General features: G+C 37.7%; 1 protein-coding gene across 1 annotated transcript; it reads left to right on the top strand.

The window, feature by feature from the left end:
• The first annotated feature begins 669 nt into the window (after positions 1 to 669).
• MSH4 (mutS homolog 4) lies at positions 670 to 22,592 on the top strand. The gene is made up of 20 exons (XM_065737760.1): positions 670 to 1,012; positions 2,409 to 2,573; positions 3,729 to 3,892; positions 4,790 to 4,900; positions 5,295 to 5,410; positions 6,615 to 6,788; positions 7,231 to 7,403; positions 8,208 to 8,275; positions 10,569 to 10,643; positions 10,999 to 11,063; positions 11,532 to 11,701; positions 12,067 to 12,203; positions 12,666 to 12,769; positions 13,611 to 13,735; positions 15,565 to 15,765; positions 16,944 to 17,062; positions 18,539 to 18,667; positions 19,601 to 19,775; positions 21,726 to 21,814; positions 22,181 to 22,592. Exons 1-20 carry the CDS (start codon positions 670 to 672, stop codon positions 22,364 to 22,366), a joined length of 2,889 nt encoding a protein of 962 aa, XP_065593832.1. The 3' UTR covers positions 22,367 to 22,592.
• The last annotated feature ends 1,326 nt before the right edge of the window (positions 22,593 to 23,918 follow it).

The following is a 23,918-nucleotide window of genomic DNA, read 5'->3' as shown; positions in this document are numbered from 1 at the left end:
GGGGAGCAGGCCCTGACAGCTGCTATAGAATTTCTATTGCAGTGTTCAACAGTGGTTGGACTGTGCCTGCATCTGTCCCCAGCAGGCTGGTCTCTCCTTGGTGTGGCTTTCTCATAAGGGAACTGAAGTGCTGTGATAATGTTTTCCTTAACTGAAAGTGTTTTCGTGGTGGTAGTGTATGCTGGTACCCAAACCAGTCTGTATGCTCTTGTGTTTAAAGTAGTGTCTAGATACACAACTGCTGTTGGTCCTCGTTGGTGTGTGTATTTTTAATTAAGGGTTCTTGTTAGCTCTGCTGGGGATGCTTTCTCTGAATTCCTGCTGAAATAGGTCTCTGCTTGTCCAAGTCAGCTGAAGAGAGCATGTTGGACAAATTATGCTGAAATGCTGTCCTGTTTTAAGAAATGTAATAGCCCCATTCTTTGTTCCCCTGCCACCGTTTTAAGGGCTATATTTGTATGCTTTCAGTTAAATATTGTTTAATGCCTAGCTACTAGACTCGCAGTGCTATAACCTATGGCTCCACTTAAGCAACTGCCCCTGCACAGCTCCGCTTTCCGCAGCCAGCCCCGTCTCGCTGCGTCATCTCGGCGCGACACACGTACAGCGCCGCCACCTCCGCGGGTAACCACTGCGCGGCGGCGGGACGCGGAGGTGAGAATTGTGCGCATGCGCGGCCGCGCCAAGTTTCGCGCCGCTTTCCGGAAGGGAAGTGATGGCGGGTCCGCCTTTGTGACTGAGGGCGCTATGTCGAAAAGCAGTAGTAAGACGGAAGCGGGCGGGCGGGCGGTCGCCTCGGCCGCCTCGGAGTCCTACACGGGCCGCTGCTCCTCCTCCCTGTCAGGATTGGGCGGGGACCGGGACCAGCCGCCCCGCTACACGCTGGGCCTGCTGCAGACGCCGCGCAGCACTGAGGACAGCACCGGCGGCCTTTCCAGTGGCGGGGCGGGGCTCACTCCTTTCCGCGCCGCCGGCAGCGGCAGGAAGGAGGCGCCGCGCTCCGGAAGGGGAGGTACGGAGCGTCGCGGATTGTTGGCGGCTCGGGTCGTTCTCAGCGCGTCCTCCGTCACGCTGCCCTTCGGTTCGGCTGAGCTGCGGTAGCCGCCGTCCGATCGGCGGGCGCCTTTTCGTCGCAGCAGTCCCGTTTTGTTTGGTTCAGCTTGTCAGAGTAACGGAGGCGTCCCTCGTGCTTCTTCAAATAAATGCTGTTTTTGCCTCACGTTTGAGGTAGCTACCGTGTAGCTATTTTGAATTAGCAAATCCATTTGGTTATACTTTCAGTTGAGTTTTTGGCCTACCCTAGCCCAGAGCGGCTGTCGCCAGCGTGCTTGGAGAACAGCAGTCCCGGCAGCTTCCTCATTTGTGTGCCTTGAGCCATGCGTTGTGCCTGGTCCTGGCAGCTCGCTAAGTGTCTGTCTTTGTTGGCTGGAAAAAGTGGTTTCATATTTTTTTGCAGTAAAACTATTATAAAAAAGCATGGGATGTCTGTTGAAATGCCTTCTGAAGTACGTGTATTCCTGTTATGTGTAAATTGAGATGGAAGCGTGTGTTTTTCTTTAAGGTATGCATCAGACTTGAATCCAAACCAAGCAAAAGTTTGAAATACCAATTCGAACAGAGCATAAATAACTTAATTTTTCTTTTTCTTAATTAACTTTTTTTTTTTCCTTTAAGATGGCCCGCTTCCTTTGGTCTTTAAAACTTTTTTTTTCCACACGTTAGGGCACATTCAGTACATTCAAGATTAATAGCTTTCTCTTTTGCCAAAATTCTGAGTGAACTTATGCTCAAGTCCAGGTGAATACTAATTCTAAAAATCACCTGTATGCATTGTGGTGCAGATTTTTCTACACTTCATAAATAAAAAAAAGTCTATCTAAATTAATGCTATATATATGTATTTCTTTTTTTCTTTTTTTTCTCTTTTACTTTCCTCTTTAAAAAAGGAATGTACATCTTAAATTCTTATTGTCACCTTTTCAAACTTTGGAATTTTCATAAACAAAAGTGTGTAGTTCAACTACGGATTTTAAAACTATTGGGAAAATGCGAGATAGAGCTGTCTGTTACAGATTTTTTTCACAGGTCTGGAACTTGGTAGACTATGAAATTATGCATTGTGTAATTACTCTAGTTGTACTGTTTTAGTCCAGCAGATTAACCAAAGATTTTTGTCACCATTGCAAGTAAAATCCTTAAGGAAAATAACGATGAATACAGGCTGGTTTTCAGAACAAACTTGTTTTTATCTCAGGCTTGTACTACTGTAGAGAAGAATATTGAGGTGGATTGCTTTGACATCTCCACTTCTAGTACAAAAACTAAGGCTTTTTATCATACGTATTTTTATGATTGGTACATGCTGCTTTCAGAATAAAAACTGATCAGTTTTTTTTTCTTCTCTTCAGAATCGTATCTTGGGGACAGAAGTTCTTGTGCAGAAAATGCTAGTGCAGTGAATTTCACAAGTTGTTCTTCTGCACAAGGCCTGAATAATGCGTGTATAGGAAAAATACCATTTTCTACTAGCAGATCTATTGGCAGAAGCCATACCCCTGTTAGAGGATATTCAGGTAAAACTGACAGTGCTTAAGGGAAATAGTTAAACATATATCTCTAGCATTTTATTAAACATACTGTATTTTTAGAAGTGCTTATAGTGTGATAGATAAATCATAATTGCATTTTATACTTAAGCAGCCTAGATCCAAGGTATGCTTTTCCTTCAGTGGCTGGTCCTTATGTGAGCCCAGAATGGCTTCAACCTGGGTCCACCCCTTCTGGTCATGCCCCTTCACCAGTTGCCCAATCAGTAGTTCAAGCTGTGACCTAAGAGGTTCTCTTTAGGCTCATAAAACATTGTACATCATTGTACATTGTATATCTTGAAGTAATCAGAGTTTCTTGTGAGTTTCTTACGCATTTTATGTTGTCACTTTCAGAGGTGTAGAATAGTAGATCCTTAAAGAACACTTACACAGTAGCTAATTGGCTGGAAATGGTGCTTATGAACATAGTCATCTTGACTGGTTAATGTTGTCTTGTGTAATTTTGTGTTTGGAGAATGTAATGCCAAATTGAGCAGAGATGCTAAAGGAAGCACTATACTCATATTTTTTGTGTTTCATTGGTTAAATTGTTCAGTGCACCAGAGAAAAATCACTCTTGTTAATTAAATCTCTTATTTAGGAAGTGCAGTGACCTAGCAATTAGTAGTGCTTCTCCAGTAATATAGCATAATGTTGTATATGGGGGCTCAGTGACTGTTGGCTGAGGCACGCTGTTGCACTGATCAATATAATAGATGCCCAAAGGAAGCCAGGGGAGAATTGGGAGGGTCAGCACATTTTGTCTGACAACTTATCCTCCAGTTTTGACTGCAGATGATAACTTATCTCTCAAACTGTCCTCCTTATTGCCTAACTGTTTAAGTTTTAGGCACAGGAACAGCAGTGCTAGAAGACAGATTCATTAGTAGTTTTTTAAAATCAGCGCTATTTGAAGTTCAGTACCATGTGAAGAGGTTTGGGAGGAGCAAGATCAAGGAATATGTTGAACTTTGGCATGAGTCAACTGTACTACAATGAACAGTAATTGAACAAAAAAATTCCTTCACAATCTTCAGTCTGCTAGTTCTGTCACAGCTTGCCCAAGCTTGGAATGTCAAAGTATGATTCTGTAAATATAGAAAAATGGATTATAACTGAATATATGTAACTGTTCTATAGTTACGTCATCATCTACAGCCTCTGCTCATACTGCTGCATCAGTTATTGTAGCTGTAGTCGAAGGAAGAGGCCTTGCCAGAGGTGAAGTAGGAATGGCCAGTATTGACTTGAAAACTCCTGAGGTGATACTATCGCAATTTGCAGACAATACTACTTATGCAAAGGTATTGTTGCATAGTTAATTACTGTATACGTGACACGCTGGTTACCGTGGATTGCTTGCTTGAATAATTAGGAATGGAAGATTCAGTTTTTAGAAAAAAATTATCAAAAGGGAAAGTCACAACTTCTAGAAAACTAGAAATATTTAATTTTCTTGAAGAGCTGCTATGTTCTATACTGTGCCTCAGATTTCAAATGAAGAGGAAAGAATGTTTTGCAAAATGGAAAAAGCATTTCTGCAGAGAATGGTGTGTTTGAACTATGTGTGACTGAGATGCTTTGTACTGAAGCACATTAGGGAATGCATGGTATTAGAACTTTTCGTTTAAGTATTTTTCGTTAGGCAAAACATCTCTGAGAATGGCAATTTGCAAGTGTGACTTTTCTTTTTGTTGTTTTAGGTATAGTGTTGGCTTTATATAGTTCTGTGAACGTTTGTTCTCAGTTATTTCCTAACGAAATGTATTCAGTTGACAACCAAGTGTTCTGTGTACCAGTGCTGCATATTTTACATGAATTAAGAAAAATTGAACATCAATGATTGAACCAGGGCATTTATTTTCTCATACTAAAAAAAAAGTCCCATATATTCAAAATTATGCAGTATCCCAAGTTGTAAGGGGCACAGTATGCTTTGGACACAAACATATTTTTGTGTTTAAATAAAAGATAACTTTTGACTGAAAACAGTGTATAATTTTATGTACTTTGTGTTTCTATAGCTACAGATGTATTTAGCTCATTAATGTAAAAACAAGTTTAATCATTATTTACAAGGTAAAATATGATTTCAAAATGTAAGAATTCCGTAAGTCCTTATTGCTGATACATTACAGCATGAAGCTGTTACAAATATTGATTTTTATTGTATTTCTCAAGGTTTTTTTTTTCTTTTTCAGGTTATCACCAAACTCGAGATTTTAACACCACTGGAAATAATAATGCCGAACACCTCTTGTGAAGCTGGGAATGCAACAAAATTGTTTGCTTTAATAACAGAACATTTCAAAGTAAGCTTTTAAATTTTAGTCTGCATTTTAGTGCTCTTGTTAATCATTTTTGTATGACTGTTGAGTCTTCCACAACTTCTAAAGCATTAAACGCAGTCAGATTTTGTGTGTTTTCTATGATTTCTGGCCCTATTTTTATTATTGTAGTAAGGAATAATATTGATGCAACTCTACCGCTTCAGAGAATTACAGAGATAAATGTATTAACTAATTAAAGTTATAATATAAACTAATTAAAGTTGACAATTTCAACTTGGCTTATTGAAGTCATGTGCTGAAATCAGTTGGTGGACTTTCTTGGAAACAAAGATCCCTAGCAAAAATAGAGAAGTCTGTCTGATGAAAAAATTATCTGCAACTTTTTTAACTATTTGCTTTTTTCCCGTTTTCACAGAATGTAACATTTACAACCGTCCAAAGAAAATACTTCAATGAAACAAAGGGTTTGGAGTATATAGAACAATTGTGCGCATCTGAATTCAGCACCGTTTTCATGGAAATTCAGTCAAAGTATGTTTAAGTAAGGGAAATTGTACCGTGTCCAGATAAAGTTTTTAACAGCTTCTCATGTGATTAGTACAAAAGCCAGTAGCCTGTTGAATTTTTTTTTTAAATTAAGAATTCTTAACAGAGCTGTTTATTTTGTCTTCAGATGTTTCTGATATGTCCAGAAACTAAAAGATTTCTTTGGGTTTTCAGATCATTCCACTTCCCCGTTTTCATTCTCTTCTTAAACAGGCAGTTTGGAAACTATGAATGCCTTCCAGTGTGACCTCTGCAAAAGCTTTCCTTGTGCCAGCAATTTTCTGCATGCTTTGTGCAGAGTCCTCGTTTCAAGTCACAATAACCACAGAAATATGAGATATATAATATGGGATGTCAAGTGTACAGAGACTCATATATTCATGACAGCTTGACTTCCATGATTATCTTTAATCATGTACACATTATGTGCAGATATCCTGGGGCGCATTAAAAAGAGCGTGGACAGCAGGTTGAGGGAGCCCTCTACTCTGCCCTGATGAGGCCACATCTAGAATACTGTGTCCAGTTCTGGGTTCCTTCCCCAGTTCAAAAAAGGCAAGGATCTCCTAGAAGGGGTCCAGTGGATGGCTGCAAAGATGATAAAGAGCCTGGAGCATCTCCCATATGAAGAAAGGCCAAATAACCTGGGTCTGCTCAGCCTGGGGAAAAGAAAACTGAAGGGGGATCTGATAGTTGTTTATAAATATAAAGGGTGATGGGAAGCAAATGGATGAAGCCAGGCTCTTCTTGGGGGTGCATAGTGATAGGACAAGGAGTAATGGCTTAAAATTTGAACATAGGTAGTTCCATGCTAACATGCAGAAGAACTTCTTCACGGTGAGGGTGATGGAGCACTGGAACAGGTTGCTCAGAGAGGTTGCAGAGTCTCATTCCGTAGAGGTATTCAGGACCCATCTGGATGCCTACCTGTGTGACCTATTGTAGGGCACTTGGTTTAGCAGGAGGTTGGACTCAGTGATCTCTTGCGGTCCTTTCAAACCCCTGCAATTCTGTGGTTTCTGGATGTATATGCATTTGTTAAATATACTGCTTTTTCAGTGCTCTCACTCCCAGTGGCTGTCAAGCAGCGTCAGTTAAAGTGTTAAATGTGTTTTCTTCAGTATACTGCTGGATTTTTGGTAACTGAGTAGCACTATTCAGTGTTCATTAAAGAATATTTCTTTCCAAGGTACTACTGTCTTGCAGCTGCTGCAGCTTTGATAAAATACGTTGAGTTTATTCAGAACTCCGTTTATGCTCCTAAGTCACTCAAGGTGCATTTCCAGGGAAGCGAGAAAACAGCTATGATAGATTCGTCGTCAGCCCAAAATCTGGAGCTGGTAACTAACAACAGGGATTCTCGGTAAGGGTGTATAAGATTGTTACCACCTAAATCAAGTCTTTCTCATAAATGCGTTCTACTGAAAATCATCTGATTAGCATTTGATCTCAGGTAATAATATTAGTCTGTTTGTATGCTTTGTGTGCTAATTCCATTAGTTCAGTTGAAAGGAGAAGTGTAAACTGCAGTAGAAATGGAATAATCCTAAAAAAATGAGGGCATTCTGAATGCAAGTGTATTTCTGTGTTTTGGTAAATGATAAAATGATGGCTGATATTATATTTAACTGCATCTGACTTCGTAAACTGCTGTAGTTTGTGAAATACACGTAGCAGGTAGAAAGGTGCTAAGCACTCCAAAAGTATGCCTTGAATTTGTAGTATCATTTTCCCTGAAATGCCATTTGTTGTTTACCATGATTATTTTTCTGAATGCATTTTTCTAATATATTTTGTTTTGAAAGGAGCGGTCACACACTTTTTGGTGTCCTAAATTACACTAAAACTCCAGGTGGAAGTCGAAGACTCAGATCCAATATCCTAGAGCCACTTGTTGATGCTGAAACTATTAAAACAAGACTGGACTGTGTTCAGGAATTTCTCCAGGATGAGGAGCTGTTTTTTGGTCTTCAAGCAGGTTGTATTTTTTTTTTTAGTACATAATATGCTGCTCTTTTTTTTAACGTTTTTATTATGACTGTAAGGTGACTTCCATATTGGTCATTCATAACTTTTGAAGCCATCTTTATTGTGATTCTGTGATTTTGTTTTTAAATATTTTTCAAAGAAATGTGAACTTATCTCATAAAGTAGATCGAAGTCAGTAAGCCAATAGCTTTTTCAGATAATTGGAGTTTACCTCTTATGGCTTGATACATACAGTTTGGGAAGTGGTTTATTTGTTGAAAACAAAGGCCTTGTTTATGTATTTATTTTTATTTTCTTTGCCTCCTAAAACATAATGGTCCTAACAAACATAAAAATAATACAGTACCAAATAGTGTGAGTTAGGCCACCTGAAGGCATATTGTGTAAGCTTAATTTTTATTATAAGATAAATGTGGAAGAGAAATTATTGTCAGTCTTGCACATTTGAGGCTTTCTTTTCCTGTATTTTCTATTTCTAACCTTCCTTTTTGCAGTTGGACTATTCTTACTTTTAATTGTTCTCTAAATCATATACACTTTAAAAGTTGCTCTAGGAATAAGTGTATTATTGAATTGATGTATGTCCATCTATACAATAGTTGCTGCATTCTTGGATATGGTAAGTGTGCCTAAGACTAAATAGTTTAGATAGTGGATATTTTTGCCTTTTGGTGTATTTTTAAATATTAATAAATAATTGTCTACGTTAAAAAGATAAAAGAAATGCAGACTGTTAATACGCTTTTCTTGAAATTTCAGTTATGTTTCTGATCTGTTTACTTTTGTTTTATAGTTATCTCCAAATTCATGGATACAGAACAACTGCTTTCAATTTTGGTACACATTCCAAAGCAGGATACAGTATGTTCCAAAATATACTTATGATAATGAGTTATCTGCACATAACATGCAATACATAAAGTATGTATCTATATATATATATATATATAAACATCTGTACGAGAAGGCTGCACCTTAAAAAATCATGGACCAATGTTATTGTAGATTGTGAGTATTTTGTAGTTTACAGCAGGAGAAGTTTCTTAAAGGCAAATGTTAGGAAAATTTGGATTTGTTGAAATATGTCATCATAGTGTATGTATATTGAACTTTGACAGTGTTCGATTTCATCAGTCCCCAGATTCCTTCTTCCTAAAAGTATATCCTTCTTGATAATCATAGTATCATAGAAAGGTTTGGGTTGGAAGAAGCCTTTAAGATGATCTAGTTCCAACCCCCCTGCTAGGGAGGGGTATCTCCCTCTAAACCATAATGATAGGATATAAGGATTTTTCTTATCAGTATGAAAGGAAGAAATTCTATAATGGCTGTTTGCTCTGTAACGTTTAGAGGTTAATAAAGTTCTTGGTAGCCTGAAGAAAATAATGTATCTTCCTTACATGAAATTAAAAAATTTCTTAGTTTTCATGTAATGTTACTTAATGGAAATTACTCTTTACAGCCTAAGAAATACCTTTGGGAAAGATTCTTCAGAAGCACTTGGATTTTGCCTGGCTGTGTTCGTAATGCAGAGATAGAGATATATCTTCATCTACTTACTAAATTGTGTAAAGCTACAAAGACAGAAATTGAAATTCTTTACTTCTTAGTTTTCAAGATGCAGACATAGGACAAGCTAAGGGTAGCTTTTTCATTGGGAGGTTGTGTTTTCCTCTGAGCAACAACCAGCTGACAGAAAACAAGATGCTTGATTGCACCGCATGAGTGGTACCAAATGAGATGACTCCCTAATTGGGAGTTTGTATTATGCACACGTAAGAAAAGATTTCACTAGGGGCCACACTTACATATTTGTGTCAAAAACTGACCCTGGATTTAGTTTGGAACCAAACAGCGTTTATCTGTTTCTCAAAATCCTCTCACACAGGGAGAGAGATCCTTCTTTTTCAAAGCACAACCTTCTTTTGTTGTTAGGGTGAAACATGTAAAAATTCAAGGCTCTTTATCTTAGATATCTCTTCAGATCCTTCTTCAGAGGCTATTTCACATAATATTTGACAGTAACAATAGGGAAATCAGCAAATGTGCATTTCCATGAAGGAAATACTGATATTAATCTTCAAAATAACTACTGTTACTCAAGTTATATTGTGTCTGTATGCATATGAAATTCCTACACACACATACATGTCATCCTAGATGGTGAGAGGGTATTAGAGTAATTTTCATGTGTATATATCTGTTTATAAACATACATGTATAGTACAGATGCACTATATGTGTGCAGGTATGCACTTTTTTCTTCCTTTTGTAAGATAGCAGGATTGTCATATTAACTGCAGCACAGGAGGTTCTGCACGAATGTGCACAAGAACTTCTTTACGGTGAGGGTGACGGAGCACTGGCACAGGCTGCCCAGGGGAGTTGTGGGTCTCCTTCTCTGGAGATATTCAAGACCCACCTGGACGCCTACCTGTGCGACCTGGTGTAGGGAACTGCTTTGGCAGAGGGGTTGGACTCGATGATCTCTTGAAGTCCCTTCCAACCCCTATGATTCTATGATATCCTTTATTTCTCTCATCTGAAATTACAAGAGCATGTAGTGCAGTAGGTATTGTATACACTAATGGCAACAGCAATGTTCGTTATCAGAAATGTAATGGGGCATACAAAAGAAGGTAGAAAATATAATGTGGACTAAAAATTTTTGGAGAGCAGTCAAGTTTTGAAGAGCAAACAAAACATTTAGCATTTACTGACTTTATTTATTTTAAAATTATGTGTACATGTGCTTAAGGATTTCATTGTATCAATTGAGAATATGTCAGAACAAATTAGATTATTCTAATGGTGTTTTAACAGCATTTATGAAACGGAAAAAGAGTCTGTACCTATAATGTAGATTAGAAGAAGTGTTCACGACTTGGTTTAGCAGAGTATTCTCATAGTTGATTATTATCTGTGCGGCCATAGGAAAAATGCCATTAACAGTTGGCAGTATACAATTTCTGTAAACATTTTTATGCAGTTACATACTAAGTTGTCAAAATGAGATAATAAAGTATTTCAGCTATTTTCACTAGACATTAACAGTGTAAACCTTTACAGTCACAGCGTGAATTCTGCTAGTTACCTACTTTCTTTAAAAAAAATCACTCAAATATTTCCTGTATTTGTAAAAATTTTTCTACAGGTTAAAACTGCTGAATCAAAAATAACTAACATAATCTATCTGAAGCATACTCTGGAACTTGTGGAACCTCTGAAAGTAAGCTACGTCTGTCATTTTTTGTGTGTAAAATAAAAACCAATTAGTCTTTTCTACTTGACATCTCATTACATTTACTTTATACGTTGCAGAACACAATAATGCTGACTTAGTCAGTTTTAACTTTTAATCCAAATGAAAAACAATTATTTGAGCCCAGTACTCCTAAGAACTGGATTCTTACCATTATCTAAATAATTATTTTCAAACAGATATTTAACTGAAACTCCCACTCAGGTTCTGGAAGCTGCTTAAACAACCACTAATAAGCTTCAGTGAATTTAAGAACTTCCAGTCCTCTAAAAGGGTTATGAAAATAATGAATTGTTTGTGTTCATATTTTACTTTCTAACAGGCTGCTTTAAGGAGCTGTAACACATCACTGCTAAAGGCCTATTACAATGCTCTTGAAGATAGAAGGTATTACAATATTATGTTGAATGTTTGCTTATTTGTAGCTGCAAGTGTAACTATTGTTTTGGCAAAGACCTGATTTTACATTAAAAATTCTGATTTTCAACTAATAAACAAATGCTAGGAAAAAAAAAGCAAAGCAGAAGATCACTATGAACAGAAATTAACTGATTTACTCCATTAGAAATGTAAACTACTGCCTCTGTCTTCTTACAGAGTCTTTTTTAGAGTCTTTATATAAACGCAGAAATAAACTGTTACTTCTGTATATTTGTGCATTTCTATTTCCTGAGGATTCAGATGGTATTTTTGATCAGACTTAGTACAAATGCACTTATGTTTTGAGGTGAAAATGTGCATGAAATTTAATGTTTGTTTCTAAGATAGAGCTTCAGTTATTTGTAATTTCAGGATAATAATGCAAATTACGGTCATAAAGTATTATGTAGCTCATATGTAACACTACTATTGCAGGTTTGGAATTATACTTGAAAAGATTACAACTGTTATTAATGATGATACGAAGTACACAAAGGGATGCTTGAATATGAGGACACAAAAGTGCTATGCCGTTAAGCCAAACATCAATGAATTCCTTGACATAGCTCGTAGGACATACACAGAAATTGTTGATGACATAGCAGGTATTTTCAAACTGAGACTCTTGTTTTCTTGGAGTTCTAAGTACGTTGCAGATAGCTTACAGAGGCCATGTAATCACATGTTATATAACCTTTTTATGTGTGAAACATATTTAGTATTACTGTAAGCTGTTCATCATTGATGTGCTACTGAAATATTTTTGATATTAACGTTAAGGTTCTCCGTTTGTGGATAAAAAAAAATTCATTTTTAAATGAGGATGAGCAATTATTTTCTGATCCCTACATTTAGAACTCATTTGGTCCTTTAATTAACTGATGTATCCAACCTTTCTGAATCATTTCCACAGTTTAATGTATGTGCCTGTGTAATTAATTTGGTTCCAATGGTTATTTGTGGTGTGTAGGTATGATAACACAACTTGCCGAAAAGTACAGTCTGCCACTGAGAACAAGTTTCAGTTCTGCTCGTGGATTTTTTATCCAGATGAATGCTGATTGTTCGACGTTACCCAGTGGCCAACTTCCCTCAGAATTTACAAAGGTATATGCTCTGGTGATATTTTTTAATACATTTTGTATGAGCAGTATGTATAAAATGTATAATACACTAAGAAAACATATTATACAACAATTTAAACAACAGTTAAATAATTTCAGTGGATATACCTAGAAAACAATGAAGGTATAGTTCATACAGCTGCCCCGTTTCTTGTTACATTTAATATCATTAGAAATATGGAATTACATGCAACTATGTTGTTTGTAACTGTAAAGCTGTGTATCTTGTTGATAACTATGTTTTTTTGTAATGATTTGTCATGAAAGTCCATTTAGGAGAAAATGAAGTGATGTTTTTTCCTCATTTTTTTCCGTAATTTTTCCTTTTTTTTTTTTTTTTTCCTTTTTGTTTTTTCCTTTCTGTATTTTTCCCAGATTACTTTCTAGAAACTGTTCTGGCTTCTGATTATGTGTCAAGTTCTTACTGTTTATTTGAATTTCGTAGGTCACTAAAACAAAGAACACATATAGCTTCACTTCAGCAGATTTGATCAAAATGAATGAAAGATGCCAGGAATCCCTGAGAGAAATATATCACATGACCTACTTGTAAGACCATTTAAAACTATTAAATATTTGTGGTAATTGCATTCATTTTTTTTTTCTATTAAAGCTAATTATATTGTTGGATTTTTTTAGCATTGCCTTTTTGGTAACTGATGGTTATTTATGGAAATAATCCACTGTGATACTGATCAGTGTCATATGTGGTGATGATTATCAAGTGCTTCACCTGCGAGAAAAGCAATAACACAATGTATATATTGTATTAAACATTAATATGATTAAATGATTAAAAGGGCATAGACATTTATTAACAATGGTAGCCTTCATATTTAGCATTATTTCATACATTACTTATCTATACAAAATGATACAATGAACATATTAATTTTGTAATGCAGAATCATTATCATTTGCATTACCAGTAGAGCTGACTATATCCGTATTTTTGACTCTGCTGCATATTGTGTTAGTCTGTTTCGGAAGACTTGCTAGGTGTATAGTGAATTTTGTGGATTTTTTTTTTCTTTTTTAGGTTCTTCATGTGCTTTTCATTGTTTTGATTTTTTATTAACATGAAGGCATAAGGGAATTAGAGTCACACTGATTGTTACTAAAATATATTTGACTCCATAGCTGTGTTTTCAGTTAATTCTATATGTTAAGCTTTCTTTACATGCTGTTGGTATTTGAACTGTGTCTTCAATCTGATGGCAGTAATTGATCTGATCTTATTGTATAAGATCTTCATGTACTTCAGAGAAATTCAGATATTTGCCTGCATTTGGTAGAGGTGATTGAGTGATAGGTGATACATCCTAATGTGTGCAGTATGAACATTATTAACTGATGTTTTTTTAAATTATTATTATTACTATTATTATAGAATAGTGTGTAAACTACTGAACGAGATCTTTGAACATATTCATTGTCTGTACAAGCTGTCTGACATTGTGTCGATGCTGGACATGCTGCTTTCATTTGCTCACGCCTGCACTATTTCTGACTACGGTGAGTTTATTTTTTTTCATTCCGTTAACATCCAAATAAAGACTCTCCAGTTGGGGCATATCCAGCATATCCAGTCTGCTTTGTCTGGTTCTCCAATTGCTAAGCCCATGGTATTTACTTTTTTGGGTCTCTCTAGGCTCTGAATATCTGTGATCTATCCTTGCCACTTTTGTGCTGATACTCCTTCTATTTCCATGCATTGAAGTTACATTCTACCATTCAGCTGCTATAAGCCTTCATATCCAGTCTTTTCACAGTAGTCAGTTTAAGCATATTCTTTTCAAAAGCATTACATCCTGCATTTACTTTCCTGTTCTGAAAGGACACAAGGTAATATAAACAGGACAACGTTATGTATTTATCTAAATAGAAGAATAAGTGGCTACCTATGTTTCAGCTCCAATTTTTGTAGCACTTTTGTATGCTTTTGGGCAGTCTTCTAAAGTATCCAGGATTGTGTGCTTACCTGCTTATGGTTGCATCCTGGGTGAAAAATTTGGTTGTATTGCATCACCGCATCACTTGGATTCCCTAGCACAGTTCTACAATGTGTAGATGAGCACACAGTCTTTAATTAATGCTGACTTGAGATATCTACCTCTACAAACAGTGCAAACCTGAGGTTCTTAGCTAGAATATAATGCTCTGTAGATACCAAATAAAATCAGATCTGGAAAGCCATCTCAGCAGGTGTATTAGCTCATCACAACTGGCACTGCTGTGAAATTTCCATTTCAAGAAAAGAGTTAGCTTTGCAGAATGGCTCTGATTCTTCATATTCAGATGATTCAGACACAGCAGTAAATGATTGGCTTGAGTTATCACAGCCTTTTCCCTCCAAATGAATCAGAGCATAAGTTTACCTCAACAGTTCTTGATGAGACTGAAGCTGTTTTGCTTCTCCTGCCATTTGCACTGCTAGGCCTGAATGTGTATCCACCCAAAGAAACGGACTGTCTTCTGTAGCTTTCAGTCCCTTTTGCCACTTGAATCTCTCCCTGAAAGCTACCAGACTAATACAGTTCCTCAGTGTTGGAACCTGAAGAATTGCTTTGGCACTTGTTTCTTGAAGGCTTCACTATTTAAGCAAAACAGCGATTTTAAATGCTTATTAGTCTGCAGTGGTGCCATAGAAACAGAGAGGAGGCAAAGGAATATGTTCAGAAAAAAAATAACTGAGTTTGGACAGAAATACATAGAGATGGTCCCCATTTCAAATAGATTTACATACCCAAATTATCCATGTGGGGCTACATGAACAGAAATAGAAAGAATGCTACTTCCTTGTTCCCCATGCTGATACAATAACAAACCTGCGCAGTAGTTACAGCTAGAGTTCATGACCTTTGTATTTTATATGTTATTAGCAGTATAAAAATAAATGACAAAAAATACAGTACATACAAAAAATGAACTGTTTCCTGTTTTTCCACTGAATTTCTTTTGAAGCTTTACTTTTTTTTTTTCTTTATCACTAGAGTTTCATGCTACCTAATGGGAAACACAAAGTTTATGTTAATTTTGAAATGTAGTGTTAGTTTTGGGATTCTTTTTGTAGAAATAAATCTTGAGAGCTTGCATGATGGTCAGAATCCATACCCAAAAATAGCTGGTTATTCTTCTAAGTGCTCCGTCTTTGTCTTGCTGACGACAGGAAAAAACAAACAAACAAACAAAAAACCCACCACCACCAACAAAAAAGACTAGGGAATCCAGACCACACAGTTTGACTTCTGTTCTGGAAGAACTTTATTTCAAAATGCACTGGTTTAATATCTTAAGGTTCCCATACTAATTCTATGAAGCTTTATATCCTTCTTCTCTTTTAGTTCGTCCAGAATTTACAGATACTTTAGCAATCAAGCAGGGATGGCATCCTATTCTCGAAAAGATAGCTGTGGAAAAACCTGTGTCTAACAATGTATATCTAACAGAAGGTAGCAATTTTCTCATTATCACAGGACCAAATATGAGTGGAAAATCAACATATCTAAAACAGATTGCGCTCTCTCAAATTATGGCACAGATTGGTAAGGCCTTACCATATTCATAAACTTTTGCAGCACTTTAATTTGTTTCTAGATAGGAATATTTTTGAAGGTTAATAATTTATCTTCAACAGTTAAGATTCTATGTAAATTGTAAAATGTAATTTTAAGTACTTTTGCTCCTGCCAGTGCTTGGCTTAAGGAGGCCACTGCAGAATTTTGGGTCTGCCACTGGAAAGTTATGAGGACTCCCCTGTGTATAAGGAAGCCTGCCCAGTTTCAACTAGGATAAACATGGTTGGAGGCTTTAATTTTTTTCAAGCATCCCAACTCAGCCTAGCACCTCATGCTAGATAATAGCGAGTGTCCATGGAGCAGGCCCACCAGGCTGTATATGTATTCGTCATCCAAAAAAAGGTGATGAACTTGAGGATACCTCAGTTATGTGGAGAAGCATCCTTTCAGCCAAGCAGAATTAATAGATCATATGAAGGAAGCAATAAATACTGCAAGGCTTTATCACTAAAATTATAAAAGTAAAATATTCACAAAGTCTAACTAACTAAACCTTGTTCATACACTTGGAAATTCATGATTTTTTATCTCAAAGATAAACAAAGATCAGGCCAAAAGCACAGGAGAAAGACCTTAATAGGCTAAAATTAATAGATTGAAGTTACTTAGCAGTGGAGAATAAAATTTGTCCAGTATGTGTTTATGGGTCCAGTTCCAAACAAATGCAAGTTCTTCAGGAATTATTCTCAAAAACGTGAGTTTAATATGAATAAAAGAGACAGGAGCGTTTGCTGATGATACAGAGCTTCCTGTTCTTTTCAGTAACAGTAGTAATTCTAAGAGACTGGTAAGGCAATATAAATCTTGTTTTATGGAAATTACAGTTCCTTGGGCTTAGTACCACAATGAGCTGCAAAAATGTAAATTAATCCAACACTTCACTCTTACTTTTGCATCCCTTCAGACTAGCACATAGCTTGAGAGATATCTTATGGTTTTACTGGCTGTTCAATAATAGAATCTATGTAATATTTTTAATGAAGTAATGGTAGAATATGTTCTCCAAGGTTTTATAGAACAGTATACATTCTTTGCAATATGTGAAGATGAAATATAAAACTGATTTTTTTTCCCACTGACATTTTCAGACAAACAGGCATTTGTCATGCTGATCTGAGAAAACTTGTATCTTATTTGCTTTAAAGGTTCTTATGTCCCAGCAGAGTATTGCTCTTTTCGAATTGCAGAGCAGATTTTTACCAGAATAGGTATGGATGATGATATAGAAACAAATGCCTCAACATTCATGAAGGAAATGAAAGAGGTATTAAACATAGCTAATCCAGGGCAAAATGTCCATTTTTACGGTGGACATGATTGAAATTGTACTAGTATTTTTCCACTGAAAGAATGTTCTTTGAAAACTGTAAAAAAAAAAAAATAATTATCTTTAATCTCTTACTGATTGATAAATGACAGAGAATTTGTTATATACCAGTGCCCCAATCTGCAGTGTTCCACTGGACAGTAATTCCAATGTTTTGTTATTTCTTGGAACTTAAATGATTATTTGTTTAAGCCTAAGTGTTCTCACTTTCCTCTCTCAAACTGATATGCTTTTGAGGAAAACAGTTATCACAGAGTCATAAGTGTTGGAAAAAAACACTAATCTCATCAAGTCCAGCCATCCTGGGTATCCTGTTCCAATGCATTACAGCTCTTTCTGAGAAGAAATTTTTCCTAATATCCACCCTGAGCATCCTCTGGTGCAACTTAAGGACAATGCCTCGCATCCTGTTGCTAGTAACCTGGGAGAAGAGGTTGATCCCCACCTCACTACAGCCTCCTTTGAGGAAGTTGTAGAGAGTGGTAAGGTCTTCCCTGAGCCTCCTCTTCTCTGGACTGAACAATCCCATTTCCCTCAGTTGCTCCCCATAAGACTTGTGTTCCAAACCCTTCGCAGCCTTATTGCTCTTTTCTGGACATGCTTCAGCGCCTTGATATCCTTCTTGTAAGGGGCCCAAAACTGAACGGTATTCAAGGTGCAGCTTAATCAGTGCAAAGTACAGAGGGACAAACGCTTTATAATTTATGCTGGCTATGCCAGGATGCTGCTGGGCTTTGTGGCCACCTGAACACACTGCTGGTTCATTTTCAGCTAGCTGTCAGCTAATATCCCTGGACCCTTTTTCTCCAGGCAGCTTTCTAGTCATTCTTCCCCAAGCCTGTAGTGTTTGTTAGGGTTCTTGTGACCAAAGTGCAGGTCCTGGTACTTGGTCTCGTGAAACCTCATACAACTGGCCTTAGCCCATTGATCTGGCCTACCCAGATCCCTCTGTAGGGCCTTCCTACATTCAGGCAGATTGACACGCTCCCACTTGGAGTCGTCGGCAAACTTAATGAGGGTGCGCTCCATCTCCTCATCCAGATCATCAACAAAGATAGCAAACAGGGCTGGCCCCAATACTGACCGCTGAGGAATATCACTAGTGACCAGTCACCAGCTGGATTTAACTCCATTCATCACTATGCCCTTGGCCTAGCTGTCCAGACTGAATTTTATTCAGCAAAGAGTAGTACATGTGTTCAGTGGAAAAGAAAAAGAGGGTCATAGGATTAATCTTTGCTTGTTTAGAATTTACAGTTATTTGAAAGCTGTGAGAAAGTAAAATTTATGAATGTCACATGAGTCTTTTACATTTCTGAATTTTAATCTGAATAACGCTAAGTATTTCAATTAGTAGCAGGATTATTAAAGGATGCTTTCCTAGGAATGTTAGCTAATAAAATATCTTCCTAGATAACATACATCATACAAAACGCTAATGACAAATCACTCATCATAATTGATGAACTTGGCAGAGGCACCAGTGCTGAAGAAGGTATTGGCATTTGTTATGCTACCTGTGAATATCTCTTGAATTTGAAGGTAATTCTGAAAAAAGTTTAAACTTTATAATTATTTTATTGTACTATAGGTATTGTGCTTTCTCTTAATTTAAATTAAATTTTACGGAGATTTCTTGCCCAGATATGACATTTTTTGTAATCAGTGAACAGTAAGAGTTACAGTGAGAGGTAAAAAAAAAAAATAAAATAAAATAAAGTTGAAATATGCTGCATTTCTGGTCACTGGTTGCCATCTCTTTGCAGCTTGGTTGGAAAATTGCTTCCTTACCTGGAAAAATACTAATCCAGCCTCTTCATGTTTGCATTGTTAGTAGTTTGTATGCTTGAACATTAAAGGGGATGGATGTTCCACACAACTACTTAGGCTGTGTGGCACTACCACGTTAAGTATTTGTTACGTAGGTCAGAGGTTTGTTTAGAAGAATGTCAGAGGATTTTAGATGGTTTGGAATTTTCATCTGTTACTAGTTACGTGATTGGCCTCAGCTTGTTGTCAGCTTACTGATGTTTATAGATTCAGTTTCTTGTCTGAGTTCATTCAGAGTACCAATGTGGTTTTATCTGGAAAGCTCACGTGTTTTCTGTGGCTTATACCTATAGAAAAACATTCCCTGAAAATATTAAAGCACCCATTTGATCGTCATTTAAAATAACCTGTCACATTTTAATAAGTATCATCAATTTCCTTTTCTATCTTACCGTTTCTATCCCTTCTATTGAGAAAGGAGCTGGGGAATCCTAAGTGGGAAAACAAATATGCTTGCCAGTGATAGAACTCATCACTTAGTTATTTTTATTTTCATTAGTCATACTTCTAGTAATTTATATGCAGCTTTGCAGAGTTGTAGATAAAAACCTGGAGATCTGTGAGACTGTTTCATTTTTCATATCTGTTATAATTTATCAGAGGATCATTTGAATAATAGGTCTTCTTTCATTTTTTCTTATTTAGGCATTTACACTGTTTGCTACACATTTCCTGGAGCTGTGTCATATGGATGCTTTGTATCCCAATCTGGAAAATTACCATTTTGAAGTGCAGCACGTGAGAAGCAGTGCTGGAAAGAAGGAGAAAATTACATATCCTTACACACTTTCTAAAGGATATACAGAGGAAAAGAACTATGGTAATGTATTTCACAGTGACTAACTTAGTAGAAGAGTGTGCAAATTGAAGGATGATGAGTCAGTAAATAAATGCATGAGTAAAGTATAACTACATGATTTAAAGAGCTATAGAAATCTGTATTTCTAAATGCTAGATTCTGTAGTTGGATCTGTGATTTAGGTGAGATTTAATAGCCGCACGTGATTACTGCAAGACAGTGGTGACTGAAAATTATTCCAGTCAGGCTTGAACTGACAAGACTTAAATGCCTCTTTAATTGAGTTTCAGGTGTAAGTTTCTTTATCATTGGCAGAACAAGGTCAGTTTTGGATGCTGCATACCTAACTCAAGAATACCAAACGTTTAAGTATTGTCTGGGAAAAGCAGTTCCAGGGGTCAGTGTATTGGTCCAGTTTTATTCAATATCTTCATCAGTGATCTGGATGAAGAAATAGCAAACTTGCTGTGGGTGGACTCTGATGATACAAAACCGGGAGCCCTAAGTGACACACTGAAAAGTAGTGCTACCATTTTAGTCTTTCCAGGTCTTGTTGAGAGTTGGTGAGAGAGGAACCTGATGAGGTTCAGCAAGTTTAATTGTAGTGCCCTGCACCTGCCTGTACCAGGACAGGTTAAGGGCTGACCTGCTGAAGAGGAGCTCTGCAAAATGGGACCTCTGTGTTCTGGTGGACAACATGTGGGCCATGAGCTAGCAATGTACCCCTGTTGCCAAGAAATCTAATGTATCCTGGGGTGCAGTAAAAGGAGCTTGACCAGCAGGTCAGGGGTGGCGATCCTCCCTCTCTGCCCTAGTGAGGTCTGATCTGGAATACTGTGTCTAGATCTCCTTGAAGGAGTCTGGTGGAGGGTGACAAAGATTAATGGCCTGGAGCATCGCCTATACAAGGAAAGGCTGAGAGAGCTAGGGTTCTTCACTGTGGAGAAGGGAAGGCTAAGTTATGAGAGAGGATCTCATAACTGTTTATAAATATCCAAAGTGCAGGAGTCAAGTGGATAGGGGCAGACTCTTTTCAGTGGTATGCAGCGATAGTACAAGGGGCAACAGGCAGAAACTGGAATGCAGAAAGTTCCATACAAATATAAGGAAGAACCTCTGTACTGTTTGAGGGATAGAGCATTGGAACAGACTGCCCAGAGGGGTTGTGGAGTCTCCTTCTCTGGAGGTATTCAAGACCTATCTGGATGCCTACCTGTGTGCTTGCTGCAGAAAACCTGCTTTAGCAGGGGGGTTGAAGTCGATCTCTAGAGGTCTCTTCCAACCCCCACAACTCTGTGATTCTGTGAACAGGAGACCTTTGATAATTCTTTGTTACTGTCTTTGCTTTGTCTTACTTAAGCAATGTTGTCCTAAAAAAAAATCAAAAGGTGCAAGGGTTCTTCTTAACCATTTTTAATCCTATGTTATTAGAACATCTGCTGAAGCACAGAATTTCCTCTGAGCAGCTAGAGATAGATACATAAGTGAAAAAAAAAAAGTCACACTAGGACTAGGGCAGAAAAAAATCTTCCCACGTATCTTTCTTACCCTGAATATCTGACAGTTTTGCTGCTGGCAAAGAACAGAAGTTGCAAAATGACACCCGCATTTACTAAATATCCACGTTCAGTGGCAAGTACATTTAGCACAACCTAAACCTGAAAAACTAAACAAGAAAGCTGTTATCACCACTGTGCCATTCTTCCTTCAGCCTCTGGAGCATCTGATCCTGCCCACATAGTGCTAACAATAACTTCATATGGAAGTATATTGTAGAGACCACTTTGTAATGAAGTAAACGTTTTATCAGTAACTCTCAAAATAGTATTCATGGAAAAAGAGACAAATTTTATAAAAATAACTTTTTTGATAAACATCTTACCCTTTGAAATGAACTGATTGTAGAATAAATACTGTGGAGGATGGAAAAAAATGTTACGAAAAATCCTGTTTTGTGCTTTCTTTGTTTAGGATTAAAAGCTGCAGAAGTTTCCTCTTTACCACTGTCCATAATTTTGGATGCCAAGACCATCTCAAACCATATTGCAAAACAAATTTTGGTATGTAGCAGTAACCTGTAAGTGTAAACTACTGTAATACTCAGTTTTTATAAAACTGGTATATTTCAACTGATTCTGGAAGATTACAGCATAATACAACATAGGGTTTTATGATAATAGGTGTCATCAAGAAAGTAACGTTTTTATTTCTGAAACTACTTGTAACAGGTTTTACTGAAGGCCATGGTTAGGTGACAACACAAATCAGCCTTTGGGGTTCAGGGGCACTGGCTGTAATGTTGGTGTACCAGCCCAGAATCAGCAGATAAGAAATAGCTTGGGAAAAAAACCCTCTAATATTTGTATTTTAATAACAGAAAGCTATTCATTTCCTGTTCTAAAGTATGTATATGCTTTTAAGAACAGTACAGACAGAAGAGCACTCCTGAGATGATGAAACACAGAGCTGTATACCACTTGGCAATGAGATTGGTTCAGACTGCCAGAAATTCACGATTGGATTCAGATAGTTTGCAAATATATTTGAAAGGCTTGAAGAAAAAGTATGAAGCCAGCTGTCCTGTGTTTGAACAAAATGATGAGCAACAGTAACTTGTAACATTGTCTGTTGAAATAATTTTTGTCTGCAAGATAATTTTATTCTATTCCATAGTATTAGAAAAGACTCCTTTTCATATATTTATTACTAAAAGACAGTGTCTTTTTTGTCACAAATAAAATAATTTACTCTGTATGCAAAACAGTTCTTTTCTTTTGATAATTAACATATTCTATCCCTTTCATTATTTTAGAGACAAAATTTAGTGTAGTTTATAATTTGTGCATTAGAGATTATAGCTTTTGTATCTGATACTGAAGATGCTACATAATAAAAAGCAGTCTGAAACAGATGGTCCCCTTGTCTTATATAGGCAAGCTCCATTTGCACTGGTGGAAGTGCATCCAGAAACGTTATTGTTTCCTATTCACAGAAGGTTCTAGCTCTGGCTGATGATAGAGTAAGGTGCATCTACCAGCCTGGGACCTAAGCTTAAGAAAGCTCCCCGAACCCAGTAGTTGTTGAACCTCATGAGGTTCACCTGGGCCCACTGCTCAGCCTGTCTAGGTCCCTCTGGATGGTGTCCTGTCCCTCTGGTGCGTAGACTGCCCTCCACAGCTCAGTGTCATCCTCATACTGCTGAGGGTGCACTTCAACCCCACTGTTGATGTCACCGATGATGATGTTAAAGAGTATTGGCTCCAGCACTGACATCTTAGGGGACACCACTCATCACTGAACAGTCTGTCCATCTCCTTCCAATGTGGAGAGAAGGATGTTGTGAGGTATCGTGTCAGAGGCCTTACTGAAGACCAGATAGGTGACGTCAGTAGCTCTTCCCTTGTCCATCAGTGCAGTGACACCATCTTAGAAGGCCACCAGGTTGGTTAAGCATGGTTTGCCTTGGGTATAGCTGTGCTGGTTCTCCCATATCACTTCCCTCCATTCCATATGTTGGAATTCCTCAGTGTTGCTTCTGGGAGGATCTGCTCCATGATTTTTCCTGGCACAGAGGTGAGACTGATGGGTCAGTAGTTCCCAGGGTCATTGTTTTTACCTTTCTTAAAACTGTGATATTGTCTTCTTTCTGCTCACCGGGGACTTCACCTGATTGCCACAGCTTTAAGTTGCCAAACCACTCTCAAATATCCTTGAGAATGGTTTGGCAACTATATCAGCTAATTCCCTCAGTACTCCGGGATGCATCTCATTGGGACCCATAGACTCCTGGATGTTCAGGTTCCTCAGCTGATCCGGAACCTGATCTTTGCTCATAGTGAGGGAGGTGGGGGCACTGCCTCCCCAGTCCCAACATTTCAGAGCTGTGTGGCTTGCAGTTATCAGGGTAGATGGAGATGAAAGTGTTGCTGAGTCTCTCAGACTTCATGGAAATCCGGTACTGCAGGCGCTGATCACGGGAATTACCAGCACCGCGCATGCTCACCGAATCGGCGATACTGCGCATGCTCGGAACGACGGCGGCGCTCAGTGCTGCTACGGTTGTCATGGAAACCCGGTACTGCAGGCGCTGGTCAGAAAAATAACCAGCGCCGCGCATGCGCACCGAATCTGCGATGCTGCGCATGCTCAGAACGGCGGCGGCGC

Source organism: Cyrtonyx montezumae, unplaced genomic scaffold (genome assembly GCF_038088225.1).
Source record: "Cyrtonyx montezumae isolate F1298 unplaced genomic scaffold, pur_monq_1.0 scaffold_1, whole genome shotgun sequence".
In the NCBI taxonomy this organism is placed as follows: Eukaryota; Metazoa; Chordata; class Aves; order Galliformes; family Odontophoridae; genus Cyrtonyx; species Cyrtonyx montezumae.
The sequence above is the reverse complement of the archived record's forward strand: the minus strand, read 5'-3'. Positions and strand labels throughout refer to the sequence as shown.

What these genes read in the sequence shown, in the direction of transcription:
- MSH4 (XM_065737760.1), top strand. Translation starts at nt 670, where the DNA reads ATGCGCGGCCGCGCCAAGTTTCGCGCCGCTTTCCGGAAGGGAAGTGAT. An exon ending in ATATATCACATGACCTACTT is followed by an intron (nt 12,770 to 13,610) that starts GTAAGACCATTT and finishes CTATTATTATAG; the next exon opens with AATAGTGTGTAAACTACTGA. An exon ending in TACAGAGGAAAAGAACTATG is followed by an intron (nt 19,776 to 21,725) that starts GTAATGTATTTC and finishes TTCTTTGTTTAG; the next exon opens with GATTAAAAGCTGCAGAAGTT.